Source organism: Copidosoma floridanum, unplaced genomic scaffold, assembly GCF_036245765.1.
Source record: "Copidosoma floridanum isolate Cflo_tuat_1 unplaced genomic scaffold, Cflo_Japanese_pri ptg000013l, whole genome shotgun sequence".
Lineage (NCBI taxonomy): Eukaryota > Metazoa > Arthropoda > Insecta > Hymenoptera > Encyrtidae > Copidosoma > Copidosoma floridanum.
This window is the reverse complement of record NW_028321890.1, coordinates 29,727,704-29,742,124: the sequence shown is the minus strand read 5'-3', so window position 1 is coordinate 29,742,124 and position 14,421 is coordinate 29,727,704. Positions and strand designations below refer to the sequence as shown.

The window sequence follows — 14,421 nt, the reverse complement described above, 5'->3', positions numbered from 1 at the left end:
ATGAACGTAAACGAGTTAGACGTGACGATTTTATAATGTTATTACACTTATATTAAGACAAATTTTTAAAACTAAATTTATATAAGTATAATATTGCAACATATCTGTGTACGATTACCGTAAAGTATTTGTAATACAAATCAGTCTACAACACCCACCACATAAAAAAATTTTTGTTAGTAAATATAATATATTATTTAGTTTCCTTACACACCTATACAAAATAATCAAATCACAACACACAACACCTTCGATTAAAAATTATTTTAAAAAAAGGGAGAAAAAATAGTACATTTAATTTGATTTATCACGAAATCTTAGACAATATACTCGTAATATTATATTGAAAAACAAAGGTGTATCATTTACGACCGTTATTATCGTTATTGACATTGCCATCCTTACTGTCCCGATCAACGTCTTCCTTTCGCTCGGCGTTGTCCTTTTTGACTCTCGATCCTTCGTATCTATCGTAATTTTCCACCTGTCCGTAAATTTTTCTCCCCGGTATGCGCTCGCTGTCCTTGACGTTGACCTCAGCGCCGATTTGCACGGGCCAAGGGAGCCGTCTGTCGCTTCCTGAACGCGATGTCTGATTGTTATCCAATGTTCGATCGTCGCTGCGCGACTTTTCCTTCATACTAGATCGATTGCGCTCCTCGTCCCTTGCACGTTCGTCATTGCCTTGAAATCAAATCGAAATCGTATTTTTCAGCTCAATTTTTTTTTGTTTTTCTTTTTTGAAACAAATTAATACACACAAAAGTCCTCGAGTAGCTTTGCAATTGTTAAGTAACGAACCTAATGAATTTAATTTTTTGCCGTTCAAAAAAAAACAATGCCAACTCTAAAACTATCCACGATTATAGGACAATACAACAGAATCAATCCAACTTTATTTTTTGAAACGAAATACTCGTATTTTCTTTTTCTTTCAAGTACTTTTTAAAGTTTTTATTTTTTTTTTTCTCGCCAACTTCAAAGTGCTGTCCGCCATACGCATTCAATGCATATCTCCTCACCTGCAACATAAGCTGCCGGTCTCCTGCGGTCGTAGTAGCTCGATCTCTTGACGTAGTTGTCGTAGTTGTCGTAAGGGTACCGCTGCTGCGGCCTCCTGCCACCAAGCTCTATGTTGTTGCTGGGCGCGGCCAACTTGACCCTCTCGGGCTCGACCTGCACCTCCGGAGCTCGCGACATCGGCTCGTACGGCTTGTTCGGGTAATTCCTCAAATCCACGGGCTTCCTCACGATCTCCGGCAACGTGGCGTAGTAGATGATCCTCTTGGGCTTCGCCGTGGCCGGCCTACCGTACCTGTTGCCGTACAACTCGTACTCCTCGTCGTCCTCCCGATAACGATCGTAGGGGTACGGATTGGGGACCGGGGCACTAGCCGCTGCTCCACGATAGTAATAGTCCCTCTGTTTAATCAACCAACATCGTTAACTTGCCTATTAAAAAAAAAAAAAAAAAAAAAAAAAAAAAATCGTTATCTTGTGTATATATACTCGCGGAAATCACCTGCGATCTGTATCGGCCGGGGTAGTAGTAATTGCGGGGAGGCAGCTGTACGTCAAAGTCGTGCTCGCGCACGACGTTGCGGAATATCGGCACGTCGTACTCGTCGTAGGAGCGCGCGATCGGCATGTCCCGGGGCTCGCGTCCCTCCGGAGGGCCCCGTCCCCGTCCGCTGGTGACGAAATCGGCCTTGGGCGCGTGGTGAGCTCGAATCAGGGGTGGCGGTAGATTAGCCGGCTCGTCGACGTCCTCGTCGTACCGGTCCAACGGCAGGGCCTCGAATCCGGTCCTCGGACGGAACTGCACGGCCAACGGCTGCTTCGACCAGGTCTCCGGGGAGCCCATCAGCCGGGCTTCCCGCACGTTCTTCGCCGCTGCTATTTTGTCCATGTTGGCCTCGGGCCCGAGGTCGCGCCGTTTGCGCTGGTGACTCGCGTCTCCGGTCGACCGGACCCCGAGAGCCGATGGCCAATCGAGCCGAGGCGAGGGAAAGTAGTCGGGCAGGTCGATCGAGGAGCTGGGGTCCTGGTCGGAGTCGGGTCGGATGGTGGGTGCCGATTTTTCGGCTGCACCGCTGGACAGTAGCGCCAACGCGGCAAGGAGGAATCTCGGCTTCGTTCTGGAAAGTTGCGAAATTTCTTTTTACGATTTTATCGGCACCGTGCAAGGGAACAAGAGCGCTGATCTCCGAATTTTCATTTTTCATACCCCCCACAACGTTATCGCTGATTTCTTGAGCTCGTGTAAAAAAAAATAGAGATCGGCATTTCGGTACAACCGAAACCGATTTTCCCGAGATTTTAGCGCTTTCTTTCACCCAAAGAGTCGATGATTTATGCATCAAAACTAATGAAGCCGTGCACGATTGTGATACACGACTTTCGTCCGTTCCGCAATATGTAAATCGCGCGTTGTAAGCTAGGAATCCCGATCGCTCACAATCTGCACATCCTGAAAGTCCATTGAGAAAAGAAACGAAAAAAAAAAAAAAAAAAAAAAAAAAAAAGGTAACAATATAACAACGATCGTCACTCACCACCGTGTGTATGTACCGCGTTCACGGTTTTCGCTCGCATGTAAATGGTACTCTCGAAGCGTGAAAATTTCGGGTTGAACGACACCGCGCGCCAGGCCTTTTTTTCCCAACCGAGAGACCCGTTCGTGCATATGGTAACAATAGTAGGTGTATATATATACGCAGTGTCCGGTGCCATGCATATCCGTCTTCCGGTGAATATATATATATGTGTATATACGTACACCTACACCCGATGTCTGATTTGGATATATATATTATACATGTGCACCGCCAAAGTCACCGTACTGCGGCTCGTGATTCCTCCCCGTGACAAATATAATTTCCCATAGGTGCTCTTCCGCGCTATTATTCCCCGAGTTCCGGCGATTGTCCCGCCATCGGTATCTCGTGCGAGTGTGTGTGCGACGAGGAATTTTATCCTATTTTGCCGATCGACGACAGGTGGATACTTTGTTTTTTATTAATTTATTATGTAAGAAAAAAAAAAAAAAAAAAAAAAAAAAAAAACTAAATAATACCTCAATTTGTCGATTGGGCAAGAGAAGCTGGGTAGCAGTGAAAAAAAAGAGAACTTTTGCATTAAAGTCATAAATTCGCATGATGTATCGCAATCGGACACTCTCCTGCACCGAGCGTATACCACATGCATTATTCTTTATTATATGCTTAATTCTGTCTTGGCTAATCGGCTCTTTTTTTTCACCCGCTTCTCACTTCAAATGCAAGTGTATATATACGTGTAGGGCCTGTCGTGTTGCTATTGAGGACGCGCGTGCGTCGAGAAACTTTTACGCTATCTTGTGCCGTGGTAAAATCCTTCTTTTTTTTTTTTCACACAGCGTGCGGGTTAATGAGCTAGCGTATCGATGGGGAAATATTTAAAGGCACCACCGGAAATACTTAATTCGCGTGTTCCGTGATTTCGCAATGTCCCAACGGTGCAAGTGTAACGGAGATCAGTCGAAACAACACTGTTTACCCGTAGAATCGTGATTTTCGTCCGATACAAGTGCACGGATTTTTCTACTACAGATCGTGCATATGGGCTTTCGAACGACTCGTCTTATTACTTAAGTTGTGGGTGCAAGTTACCCTCGCACATTCTATCGTGACTCTAAAAGTCTAGAAAATAATTTCTTTTTCTTTTTTCTTTTTTTTTGTTTCTTAATTAATCTAAAAGAGCAACTTTTTGTTTCTATAATTTGAGATATGGAATCAAATCAAGTCCTTCAGTTACAACTGGTTAATTAAAAACTCACTGTTCATAATTAACTTTTGAAGAACAGTAGAATATCGTGAGATTGTCTTCTATGTAGTATTCCAATACATACGTTGATTTTATATTACAGTCAATCTTTTGTACTTATATACCTACTTGCGTCTACCGTTTGCCTACGTGAAAAATAAAAAAAAAAAATTATTCTTTTCGAGCCAATGCACGCGAAGGCTGAATTGGCTTTATTTTTATTTTCAAAACGAAAAGGTATTACATAAACATTTAGGCTAGTGGTAAAATTTGTAATTTTTATATTAATCTAAACGAAAGATGATTAGTGAAATCGTTGTATAAAAAAAATTATTTTATTATTTGTTGACTTATTAATTTGTTGAATTTGCGTTACCACGATAAGTTCATACAATTCATGTTTCATGAATTATTTTGAAAAAACAAAATTATAACTCATTCTTTAATAATCTAATTTATAAATAGATGGTTGTTGTGAGCTATTAAATAACATTGATGATAACATTTAAAAAGTATATATTTTTTTATCCTACCTTGTCATGGTGTTTTTTATGCCATTCGTCCTGTGTTGTCTACTCGAGCTGTCCGCGATGACTGAAGCCTTGCACGAGTCATTTATTCATTTCACATGCAATGCTTTCATCCCTACCTTTTTCCACTGTACCCCATTGCTCTATGTTTCCAACATAATCACCTTCCACAGAGATGAAAATGATAAGTACTTAATTTGTACTCGCTATTCATTGAAACACTACTGAACAGATTTTTTTGTGTGATTGGCCAATAATTATAATAACAAATTGAACAAATTTAGAATCTACTCCTCCAAGTTTACAGATCAGGTGTTTTTGAATTTAAATGAGTTGCAATAAAGGCAATTGAAAATAATTTTCTTTTTTCTCCAAAAAAACGATTGAAATATGTTGTGTCCCTGATTATTTATACCCATAAACATTAACGTATTGACCGAATGAAACTGAATTATAGTCAGAACTGTTTTGACAACTACTTTTGTTTTTTAAAGTCACGTCCAACTGTTTGAAACGCGACGAAGAAAAAAGTAATACGTAATATATATTAAAATCAAACGACAAATTTTATAAATAACGTCATGTCGTATCGCATTTACCAAGATTTTGTATTTTTGAAAAAAATTTTTTATTAAAACTTTATTGTTTTTTTAAAAAATTCAGTGCCATATGATTCGAATTGAACGTAATCCTAAATATTGGCCTCTAAAACTCTGAATCACAGCTTTCGGGCCTAGGGCCAACTAATCGTATAAATATAAAATGAAAATTTAACAGTTTTTGTACTATTTGTGGCGAGTTAACAATCTATCTTTTACCAAAAATCTACCTTCAAAAGTATTAATATTTAGGAGGTCGATTTTCAGGTAAAAGATAGATTGTTAACTTGCCGCAAACATCAGACTTTCTTAAATGCTTATTTTTATTGATGTGATAAGTTGCGGCTGGTTTATAATTGATTAAACAGCTCTAAGCCTGATTGCTCTGATTGAGAATTTTAGTGCCACTTTTTAGTTGAGAAATCCGAAACGCTAGATGGCGCAGATCCAAATAATTATTAATACCTATACTTACAGTAGAGCCATGTAATCAATTAAGTACAAATCAGCCGCAACTAATCTTATGAATATAAAATAAAAAGTTGACATTGTTTGTGCTACTTGCGGCATGTTTACATCTTACTTTTTTACCCAAAAATCAACCTCCAAAAGTATAGATATTCTACTTATATGGTTTAATAAAATCGACCATATGGCACTACTTAGAACTTTTAAGTTAGAAGTGATTAGTACTATAATTACTACACAGAACTTCAAGTATATCTTACACCGTGCTCTCTTTAGCTCTTTACCAACCGCAACTTGTTGTATGCACGCTTCCAGCTTCCATGCAGCAGTCAGCACTCGTATACGTGCAGTGTGACAGTGTAGGTATACACTCGTACGCGTTTTTATGTAGATGTCGGGACGGGCTTCCGTACGTAATGGCCGAAGAGGGAAAGAAAATTTCGTTCGGGTTTTCGAAATCTGTCAAAAAACCAGCATTGAAAAATGTGCCGCCACCGGAACAGAAAAAAGTTGATTACATTGAGTGTTTGGACGAAAAGCTGATAAAAATCGTGGGGTAAGTGTAGTGCAGAAAGCAAAAGCTTAGTAAACATAACCCTAATTCTTTACCTATAAACATATTTGCTCGGATTTTCATTCACTGTGCTTTAAGGGGGCTTGGGCGTTTGGTGTCGTATCTATTGAGGGGCCCCTGTGGGGTATTTGTCATACAAATGATCCTTTGTAATATTTTTTTTATAATCATTTTGATTATACACATGTGTTAACAAAATAGCAATAATACGCGGAAAAGTCATTGGGAAAATCGATATTAAAAAATTTATTAGTTTTCCCGAGGTACCTTGTGTAAAGATGACGGCCCTGCCACGACAAAGCTGACAGCACTGTACTCTCTTGCTCTCATCTGCTATTATATACCTATACTTGTGTTAGACTCAAATTTTCATGCTTGTATGTTTATGAATGTACAGCGCATGCGTACTTAAAGTAGCTGAACAAAACAATTCTCATGTTCGATGTTTTCCTCGCTATTTTCTCAAAATTTAACGTGTTGATCCTATTCTTTTTTTTAAATAATAGATTCTTTATACTTTCAAGTACATGTACCAATTTAATGTGTGGGCCCACAGCTTTTTATTGCGGTAAGGTAGTCTATTAAATTTCGGGTTCCGTTAGGTTGCGTGTTAAAATGACGAATTTTCACAAGCGATTTTCTCGAAAATAAATGTGTTGACCTACCTATTTTGTTTTCCTAAAAAAATCTAGCAAACTTTATCTATATAATCTCTGAATTTCAGACCTAGCCAGCATTTAATTCAAAATCGCCCAAGCCTCCTTAACATTTGGTCCCTTTACTTTGTTGCAGAGGAGAGAATAAAAAAGATGAACCACTTGTCATTCCTATGCTTGGCTCTAAAACTTGGCATGACAGAATAGTGAATAAAGTTGATGCCGATATATTTGAGCCAAAACCTGGTGAATCTGGGGACAAACAAACAATTAATGAAAATATGCCAGAAGTAAATGTGAAAATTAAAAAAGAGCCCAATAATGAAACTCTCAATGGGAGTTTATCGAAACAAAATAACTTACAGCCAATGGAAGTTACAGAAATAAAAAATGAACCTGGTAGTAAGGAGACACTGTCATTGGAAGAACAGGCTGCTAGAGAAATCATAGCTGATCTCAATTCAGATGGAAATAATAAAGACAAACAGATATTTACAGTTCCTATTAAACAAGAGAATGAAGATGACCTTAGGGGTAAAGAAGAGGTTTGTTTTTAATTGTATCTCTATTTAATACATTTTTTTGTGAAAGTAGTCAATAACATATATCATGATGTATCTGTTTCTAGTCTACTTTAGAAGATTATGAGAATATTCCGATAACAGCATTTGGTGAGGCAATGCTACGTGGAATGGGTTGGCAGCCAGGAAAAGGGATTGGAAAGGACGAGAAGTAAGACTACATCACTTGATAATGGGTTACATACAAGTAATTTGAATGCTTTTTTTGATTGTTATGTAAGTTCTTATGTGTTAATATGTTCAAAGGGTCGTTGCACCAGTCATTCCAGAGTTGAGACCCAAAGGAATGGGGCTTGGTGCAGATAAAAGAACCATACAGAAAGCTTTACAAAATTGCAAAGAGGGCAAACAAGACCTAAAACTTGTGAAAGGTAGTTATGTAAAAATAACAGAAGGAAAAAGCAGTGGTAGTTATGGACAAGTGGAAGCATTTGATGATGATGTTGCCAGAGTTTTTGTAAAATTAGCCCTTGGAGATGCAGTGATTTCTGTCAATGAATATTGGGTTCAACCAGTAACGTCTTCAGAATACATGGAAAAATCCAAAGTATTAAGTGAGTATTTACTGTAAGACAAGCCTTAGGGACTTTTAAATCATTAAGATTAACATTAAATCTGTATGATTTCACGAATAGTGTTGTGAAAATTCATTTAAAAGTCCCTCTCAAATTTTGTAATAAACATAAAATGTATGGTAGTCTTAGCCTTTAATATTCTACTGAATTAATTACAGATCTAAAGTCATACGAGGAGCACAAAGAAAATGAAGCAAAGAAAGAGAAGGACTCTGGCAGAAATAAAAAACTAAAAAGAGAACCTTCTCCCAGTTCGAGTGATGATGACAACCATAAAAACAGGCGTAGCGAAAAATCTAAGAAAAATTCTACAAAGAAGCGTCAATCGTCAGATGAAGAGAGCAGTCCAGATAGAAAAGTGAGGCGGAAAAGAAGTTCGTCGAGCCAAAGTGACGAAGATCGCAAGTACAAGAAATCAAAAAAGTCCAAGAAACACAAAAATCGTGATAGTTCTTCGGAAAGATCGAGTCGAAAAAATAAAAAAAAAGATAAAGAACGGGAAAAATCGAGGCACAAAAAGTCCGATTATGCGGATTCCTTGGAAAGAGCGAAGCATAGAGATCGCAGAAAGAATCGGTCGCGTAGTCGTTCACCGAGACGGTGAATTTTATTAATATGAATCCTATGGATTCTATAAATATTGCGTTCTCATTTGTATGTACTAAGCTTTTTTTACATGACCATTTTATTTTTGTACAGTTAACAGTACTTATAAGTGCGATAAGAAGATTTGTAGAAACATTTACGTTGCCTTTTTTGAGGTAAAAAAAATGTAATAGGTAGTACGTGTACAGAATTTTTAATTTAAATTTATTGGTGACCAATTTGAATCACGCCATTCAACGATTTGAATAAATAATATTTTACGTACAAGATAAAATACGTCTGAGTAATCATTTGAAAACAACAACCCGATCGTCTAACGTTGTCCTCCATAAAAATAAGTAAGTGCGTTATCGCGTTTTAGCAATGAACGAGGAAAAGTTTAGATACCACAAAGTGTGTCGAGTGCCAATCCTAAAACATAACCTAGTACGAAAAAACGATGCAAAGTTGTAGATTCGCTAGCCAGACGATTAGAGCCATGTCAAGTAAGCTGACATTTGATATTATATTTAAACGTAAAAAGAATAACTTGTACTGCATAAATAAATATTCCGTATTTCAGCCTTGAGAATAGCTCTGGCACAGTTATCCGTCGGTGCTGACAAGGAAACAAACATCAATAAAGCTATTTCATTCATTGACAAGGCAAAACAACAACGAGCCGACCTTATTGTGTTACCAGAGTGTTTCAATTCACCATACGGAACAGGTGAGTTTTAAATCTAGGTACATCCATCCATCCATTCACTACGGGCGTCAAATAAGTCAGTAGCAAGTGTTGTCTCATCCTTACCATGAAAATTATAATTAAAAAAAAAAAAAGCTTGCATCTCGCCATCAAATATTCAACATACGCTTGAATTGACCCTCCACGACAGATCATTTTTCCAAGTACGCCGAAGTTATTCCATCGGGCGATACGTGCTTGGCGCTATCGAGCGCAGCCAAGAAGAATGAAATCTACGTCATTGGTGGCACTATTCCCGAGAAGGATGGAGACAAGCTTTACAACACCTGCACAGTTTGGAATCCGATGGGAGAGCTCGTTGTCAAGCACAGAAAGGTAAATAAGCATATTGAAAATAAAAATAACTAAATCATCATTCAACGGATGAGTTAACATTTTATGATTAAGTCTATTTATTTATTCGCATTTTCAAAGACTTCATTACCTCAAACAAGTAGGCCTGTCGCGTTTCACGCAAGTGAGATTGCGGTAATAATTATAAACAGTCGGAAAACTCTAAAAAAATGTTTCCTAAAATAATTTGCTAATCAAGTACAAAAAAAGAGCCCATCCATGTGGGGTTGATGGCAAAGGGATAAGCTTAGATAATATCGAGAGGCGCTGAGTTTCGATCTTTATCTTGTATGTATGACATTATGTGCAGGATCGGTATAAAAGGGATTGGTGTAAGGGATCCTGACAAATGACTATTTAGTAATAGGAAAAATAAGAAAAGAAAAATTCGTGGAATGACTATTATTTTTTACAATTTTCAACTGGGTGGTTTTTCACAGTATACTTTATACCTGCACGTATACCCAATAAATAAACCGCTGTAATCTCGGGCATCGGCAATGAACCTAGCGCTCACTCGCTTGGCCTCGCCGTACAAAATTAGACCCCAAGGAGGAGGTCACGATCCTTCCGACAACCGTCTCTCACCTGCTGTGCTCACACTGCACACCGACACGCACATCTCAAATAAAATTCCACATCGATCGCGCGTCCTCCTCAGATGCACCTGTTCGACATCGACATCAAGGACAAAATAACGTTCCGGGAGAGCGACGTCCTCAGCGCCGGCAACAGCCTTAACAGCTTCGAGGTCAAGGGCTGCAAAATCGGCCTCGGCGTATGCTACGACATAAGGTTCGAGGAGATGGCGCGGCTGTATCGCAACCAAGGCTGCCACATGCTCGTCTACCCGGCAGCGTTCAACATGACCACCGGGCCGTTGCACTGGTCGCTCCTGCAGCGCGCCCGGGCCAACGACTGCCAGGTTTACGTGGCCTGCGTGTCGCCTGCACGTGCCGAGGGACCTGGTTATATTGCCTGGGGACACACTCAACTCACCAGTCCCTGGGCCGAGGTTCTCGCCGAGTTGGATGCCATCGAGGACATGATTGTCAAGGACATCGGTGGGTTTGCTTTTGCTGTACATATACGTTTGAATCGATCGAATGCAATCAAATTCGTTATGTGTTTGCTTGTAGATCTTAAAGTCGTGGATGAGGTCAGGGCACAGATTCCAGTGTCTCAGCAGCGGCGCACGGATTTGTACGACACGGTCTGGAAGAAGATTTAATTGCGACACAGACGTGTTTAATGTAAATTTTCTTTTCCATAAAAAAAAAAAAAAAACAATAACAAAAAAAAAATTGTTATATTTTTATACCAAACTTTATTGATACTGTTTGTTAATTTATGAATCAAATAATAAAGAGATAATACAATGTTTAATAAATAGGAGACTAGGCTTTACGTTTTGTTTTGATAAAGTATGTATATTCTACAACAAATGTACAATGATTTATTTTACATAAAAGGCCACTTGATGATTAAACGACATGTAGTTACATATTTATTGTTAATGTGCTTAGTGGAGCTCTTATCGCATTTTTTTTTTTTTTTTTTTTTCTTCACGGTACATACAACTATTATTATTGTTTATTTTTCTCTTTTTCTTTTCCGGGTCATGAAAAATTTCACAGGTACTTCTATAACGCTTTTGGGTAACTCGCTTTTGCAAGACATCCCGTTTTGTTGGAAAATAAAAGGAACATGTTGTAATTGTCTACATTTAATAATTTATCTCACTGCTCGGTTCAAGTTGAAGCTGTTTTTTTTTTGCGACATTTATAAAGAAAAATCATAGACATATTATAGCACACTGCTGTGAATGAATGAAAGAAAATCAACGCTCGAAATGTATCTTTATGTTTTTTAATGGACAAACATCGTCCAAACAATTCCAATGCTATACATAAATAAGATACGTCATTTATTGATTTTGCAAGCATGTGTACATACATATAAATTTCGCGTATACCGAAAAGAAATCATGAAGAAAAAAGAAATCAATATTTTGCAGTAAAGTAAGAGAACTGCCTTTTCTGTCTAGGGCTATACACGACTCTGTATATCTATTTTGACTTGATGTCACGTATTATGCAAAAGTTATATCGCGTATAAAAAAAGGAAGCTTATAAAAATTTCTGTGAACATTGAAAACACGAGTGAGGAAAATCGATGCTCAGGCGAATTTTTTTTTTTTTTTTTTTTTTTTTTAATTCCTTTTTTCTTTTCGCAAGCTGAAAAATTTTTTATTTCATGACGACAGGTTGTTTATTGTGTTATTGATTGCAGTTGGCCAGAATATTTGACAATTTTCTTGTTGCCAATCGCAAGTGGGAGTGAGAAAGAGCATAAGTGCGAGTGTACACGCTGTGAAAGCATATAAAAAGTATACGAACACGCAAAAGAGCCTGCCTTTGCATATACAATACTTAATTTTACGTATATATGTATAAGCTGCGAGCTGAAGCTTATGAGAATTGAGTCCTCTTTAACCTTCTCGATAAAATGTATTGTTTTTATTGTAAGTTTGATGCTTTGCGTTGTGCCGGAACATATAATACATGTACATGCTTAGCTTGTCACGTTACCTCTTACAATTTGTTATTTTTACTTTTGAAAAAATTTAGCTTATCCACATGCTTGAGCTTATTTTCATCGATCGAGTCATTGTACTTCTCTCAATACAATATATTTTATATTCGTTTGTGCCACATGGAAATAAAACTTATCGATTCTATTGTTGTAGCGTTTTGATAGTGTGCATTATCGTTGTATACGAAAAAACTGTAACTGTATATTATCACAATTATTGTTCATTTATAAAATGGCAAATATTTCTTTTTATGTATTTTATTTGAAATTTTCGGTGTAGTTAAAATCAAGGAGTCGGAAAATTTATTTAATATTTCCTTATTTTTTTTTTTTTTTTAATTATCATCGTAAAATTATTTTTTTATCGTACAGGTAAGTTGTGCCCGAAAAGCTTCGCACAAGAGGTGGTAGCAAATTGCAATTTAATATCGCCAGTCTCATAAAGTTGGACTAACTAAATTTTGAGAAAGTTTGGTGGATAAAGAATACATTAAATTCAAAGTATCTCAAGCTATTTTTATTATTTTAAGTATAGATGTAATATATTAACTAATGCTTCATCGATAACAGTTAATTGTTTTATGCAGCTGATAAAATTTATTTATTCCTTCATTTATTTGTATAACTATATATATGTTCCATTATTTACGATGCACGATTATATTGTGAATGATATGTTTATGCTGAATTGTATATATGTCTATCTACATGAATATATTTCAGCCGATAAAATTTATTGTATTTGACGATTAAAACTGAATTAAAAATTAAGTATTGACACGGTAATCAAAGATTGCTTTTTTATTGTATTTTTAAAATGTTAATCATACGATTTTTTAAATATTAAAAATATATACCTTTTTTTATTTCCTAAACATGATACTGTACATTATGTATTATCAAGATTTTTGCAATACATCAATTTATAATCATTAATATTAAATTCCATAAATTAATTTGAAAATGTAACATTGTGTATTAATGTTCAAGTTAGTTACGTGTAATGTGAATTTAATGTTCAAATAGCTTGAGCGCTTACGATTATTTGAAACTTGGCTTGCTTACTTTCAGCGTAAAAAATTAAAAATCTGTTTTTTGTAGATTTTTTTTTTTTTTTTTACTTATTTACTTATAAAACTGTTCACAAATTCGCCACAAAGATTTTTATTTGAAGCGCGAATGCTTATTATTTCATGTATCTTTTTATAGTGTTATTTGTTAATTTCTTAGCTTCAATATCTAATTATTTCATTTCTTATTAGATCGAGAAAATAATTTGAAACTCGATATTCATATTATATTCGTTTTGACTTTCATTAATATTTTTCGTGTACTTTTGATGAATACATCAGGTTACTCTTTGAATAATCCATAATTTACCAAAGGAATTTTAAACAGGCAAGTATTTTTTTTTCCTCTTGATAAAAAATTTTTTAATTGTTATGATACAACAAACAAAAAACGTCGATTTCTTACATTAATTGATAATCATTGGTGTTTCAAGTAACATAATTTTCATACAGCTATGTTATCTTCACGGACGAATACAACTTTTTCTTCTGCAACCACTTTTAGTATTATTAGTCGTTTACAATTTTTTTTTTTAATTTTCACTCTTCGTCTCACCTTACGTGCTATGTCTTACACTCTAATTTTCCTTCGTTCGCTCGCCCTTTTTCGCTCGTTATCGTAATTTTTTTAACTCATAATTAAATGTAATACGAATTAAAACTGCTCAGAGCTACTATGCACCTTCATATTGAATCTTTGCATGTATAGACAGACTTGGGCACTATCCTGTACTATGCAAGTCAAACAATTGCAGAAAAAAATATTTTTCCGAAAATGTAAGGAAACTATTACTTGTTGGAAAATTTTGTTTCATTCGCATTTGTAACACAGTACAAATCAAAATTTTTGCCAACAAAAAATGATGCCATGTATTTTTGAAAAATAAAGTTCATCATATACAGTCTCGAATAAATATTCAAATACTGCTTACAAAAAATCTCATGTGAATTTTATTCAGGATAAATAATATGTAATATTTTCAGGACGAAACCTTATCACAAAACATTTGGAACAGGAATGTATGCCCAAGGCTGCACAGGGATGTACAATTTTTTTTTTTTTTTTTTTAACACACACCAGAAGCACGATATCTATACTAAAAATTGAGGACTTGGGAATCAGCTTTATTCACGAACGACGTATGAACAATTTAAAAAGTGTAGGCTTCAGTTTATCTATCGTGACAAGTTTGTCGGACGGACAATGGGATGATTCAAAACGTGAAAACATCTTAAACGTATGCTCGCACCCATTAACATTTTCAACAATAACTAGAGAAAT

The 14,421-nt window shown here is 36.4% G+C and overlaps 3 protein-coding genes across 5 annotated transcripts; 2 read left to right on the top strand and 1 right to left on the bottom strand.

The window, feature by feature from the left end:
* Nucleotides 1-361: 361 nt before the first annotated feature.
* On the bottom strand, nucleotides 362-1,975 carry LOC149374998 (uncharacterized; the record flags this gene model as incomplete). Its single annotated transcript, XM_089590796.1, has 3 exons — nucleotides 362-684; nucleotides 1,023-1,422; nucleotides 1,523-1,975. Coding segments are annotated over 3 exons (1,176 nt in total), but the record flags the coding sequence as incomplete, so codon positions are not given.
* Nucleotides 1,976-5,751: 3,776 nt separating this feature from the next.
* Nucleotides 5,752-8,396, top strand: LOC106640679 (G-patch domain and KOW motifs-containing protein). Of its 3 annotated transcripts, none has more exons than XM_014354787.2 (5): nucleotides 5,752-5,957; nucleotides 6,768-7,176; nucleotides 7,260-7,363; nucleotides 7,459-7,766; nucleotides 7,946-8,396. In XM_014354787.2, the coding sequence occupies exons 1-5, from the start codon at nucleotides 5,818-5,820 to the stop codon at nucleotides 8,389-8,391; spliced, it is 1,407 nt and encodes a 468-aa protein (XP_014210273.2). In that variant the 5' UTR covers nucleotides 5,752-5,817; the 3' UTR covers nucleotides 8,392-8,396. The 3 variants fall into 3 exon arrangements, with proteins under 3 accessions (XP_014210273.2, XP_089447605.1, XP_089447604.1); XM_089591479.1 differs by having other exon boundaries at nucleotides 7,917-8,008; XM_089591478.1 differs by having other exon boundaries at nucleotides 7,911-8,008.
* A 396-nt stretch (nucleotides 8,397-8,792) lies between these two features.
* Nucleotides 8,793-11,000, top strand: LOC106640680 (omega-amidase NIT2). Its single transcript, XM_014354788.3, has 5 exons — nucleotides 8,793-8,878; nucleotides 8,956-9,102; nucleotides 9,272-9,456; nucleotides 10,136-10,538; nucleotides 10,614-11,000. Exons 1-5 carry the CDS (start codon nucleotides 8,833-8,835, stop codon nucleotides 10,703-10,705), a joined length of 873 nt encoding a protein of 290 aa, XP_014210274.2. The 5' UTR covers nucleotides 8,793-8,832; the 3' UTR covers nucleotides 10,706-11,000.
* Nucleotides 11,001-14,421: the final 3,421 nt, after the last annotated feature.

What these genes read in the sequence shown, in the direction of transcription:
- LOC106640680 (XM_014354788.3), top strand. Translation starts at nt 8,833, where the DNA reads ATGCAAAGTTGTAGATTCGCTAGCCAGACGATTAGAGCCATGTCAA. An exon ending in CAATTCACCATACGGAACAG is followed by an intron (nt 9,103 to 9,271) that starts GTGAGTTTTAAA and finishes CCTCCACGACAG; the next exon opens with ATCATTTTTCCAAGTACGCC. An exon ending in CATGATTGTCAAGGACATCG is followed by an intron (nt 10,539 to 10,613) that starts GTGGGTTTGCTT and finishes GTTTGCTTGTAG; the next exon opens with ATCTTAAAGTCGTGGATGAG.
- LOC106640679 (XM_014354787.2), top strand. Translation starts at nt 5,818, where the DNA reads ATGGCCGAAGAGGGAAAGAAAATTTCGTTCGGGTTTTCGAAATCTGTC. An exon ending in AAGCTGATAAAAATCGTGGG is followed by an intron (nt 5,958 to 6,767) that starts GTAAGTGTAGTG and finishes ACTTTGTTGCAG; the next exon opens with AGGAGAGAATAAAAAAGATG. An exon ending in GGAAAAATCCAAAGTATTAA is followed by an intron (nt 7,767 to 7,945) that starts GTGAGTATTTAC and finishes AATTAATTACAG; the next exon opens with ATCTAAAGTCATACGAGGAG.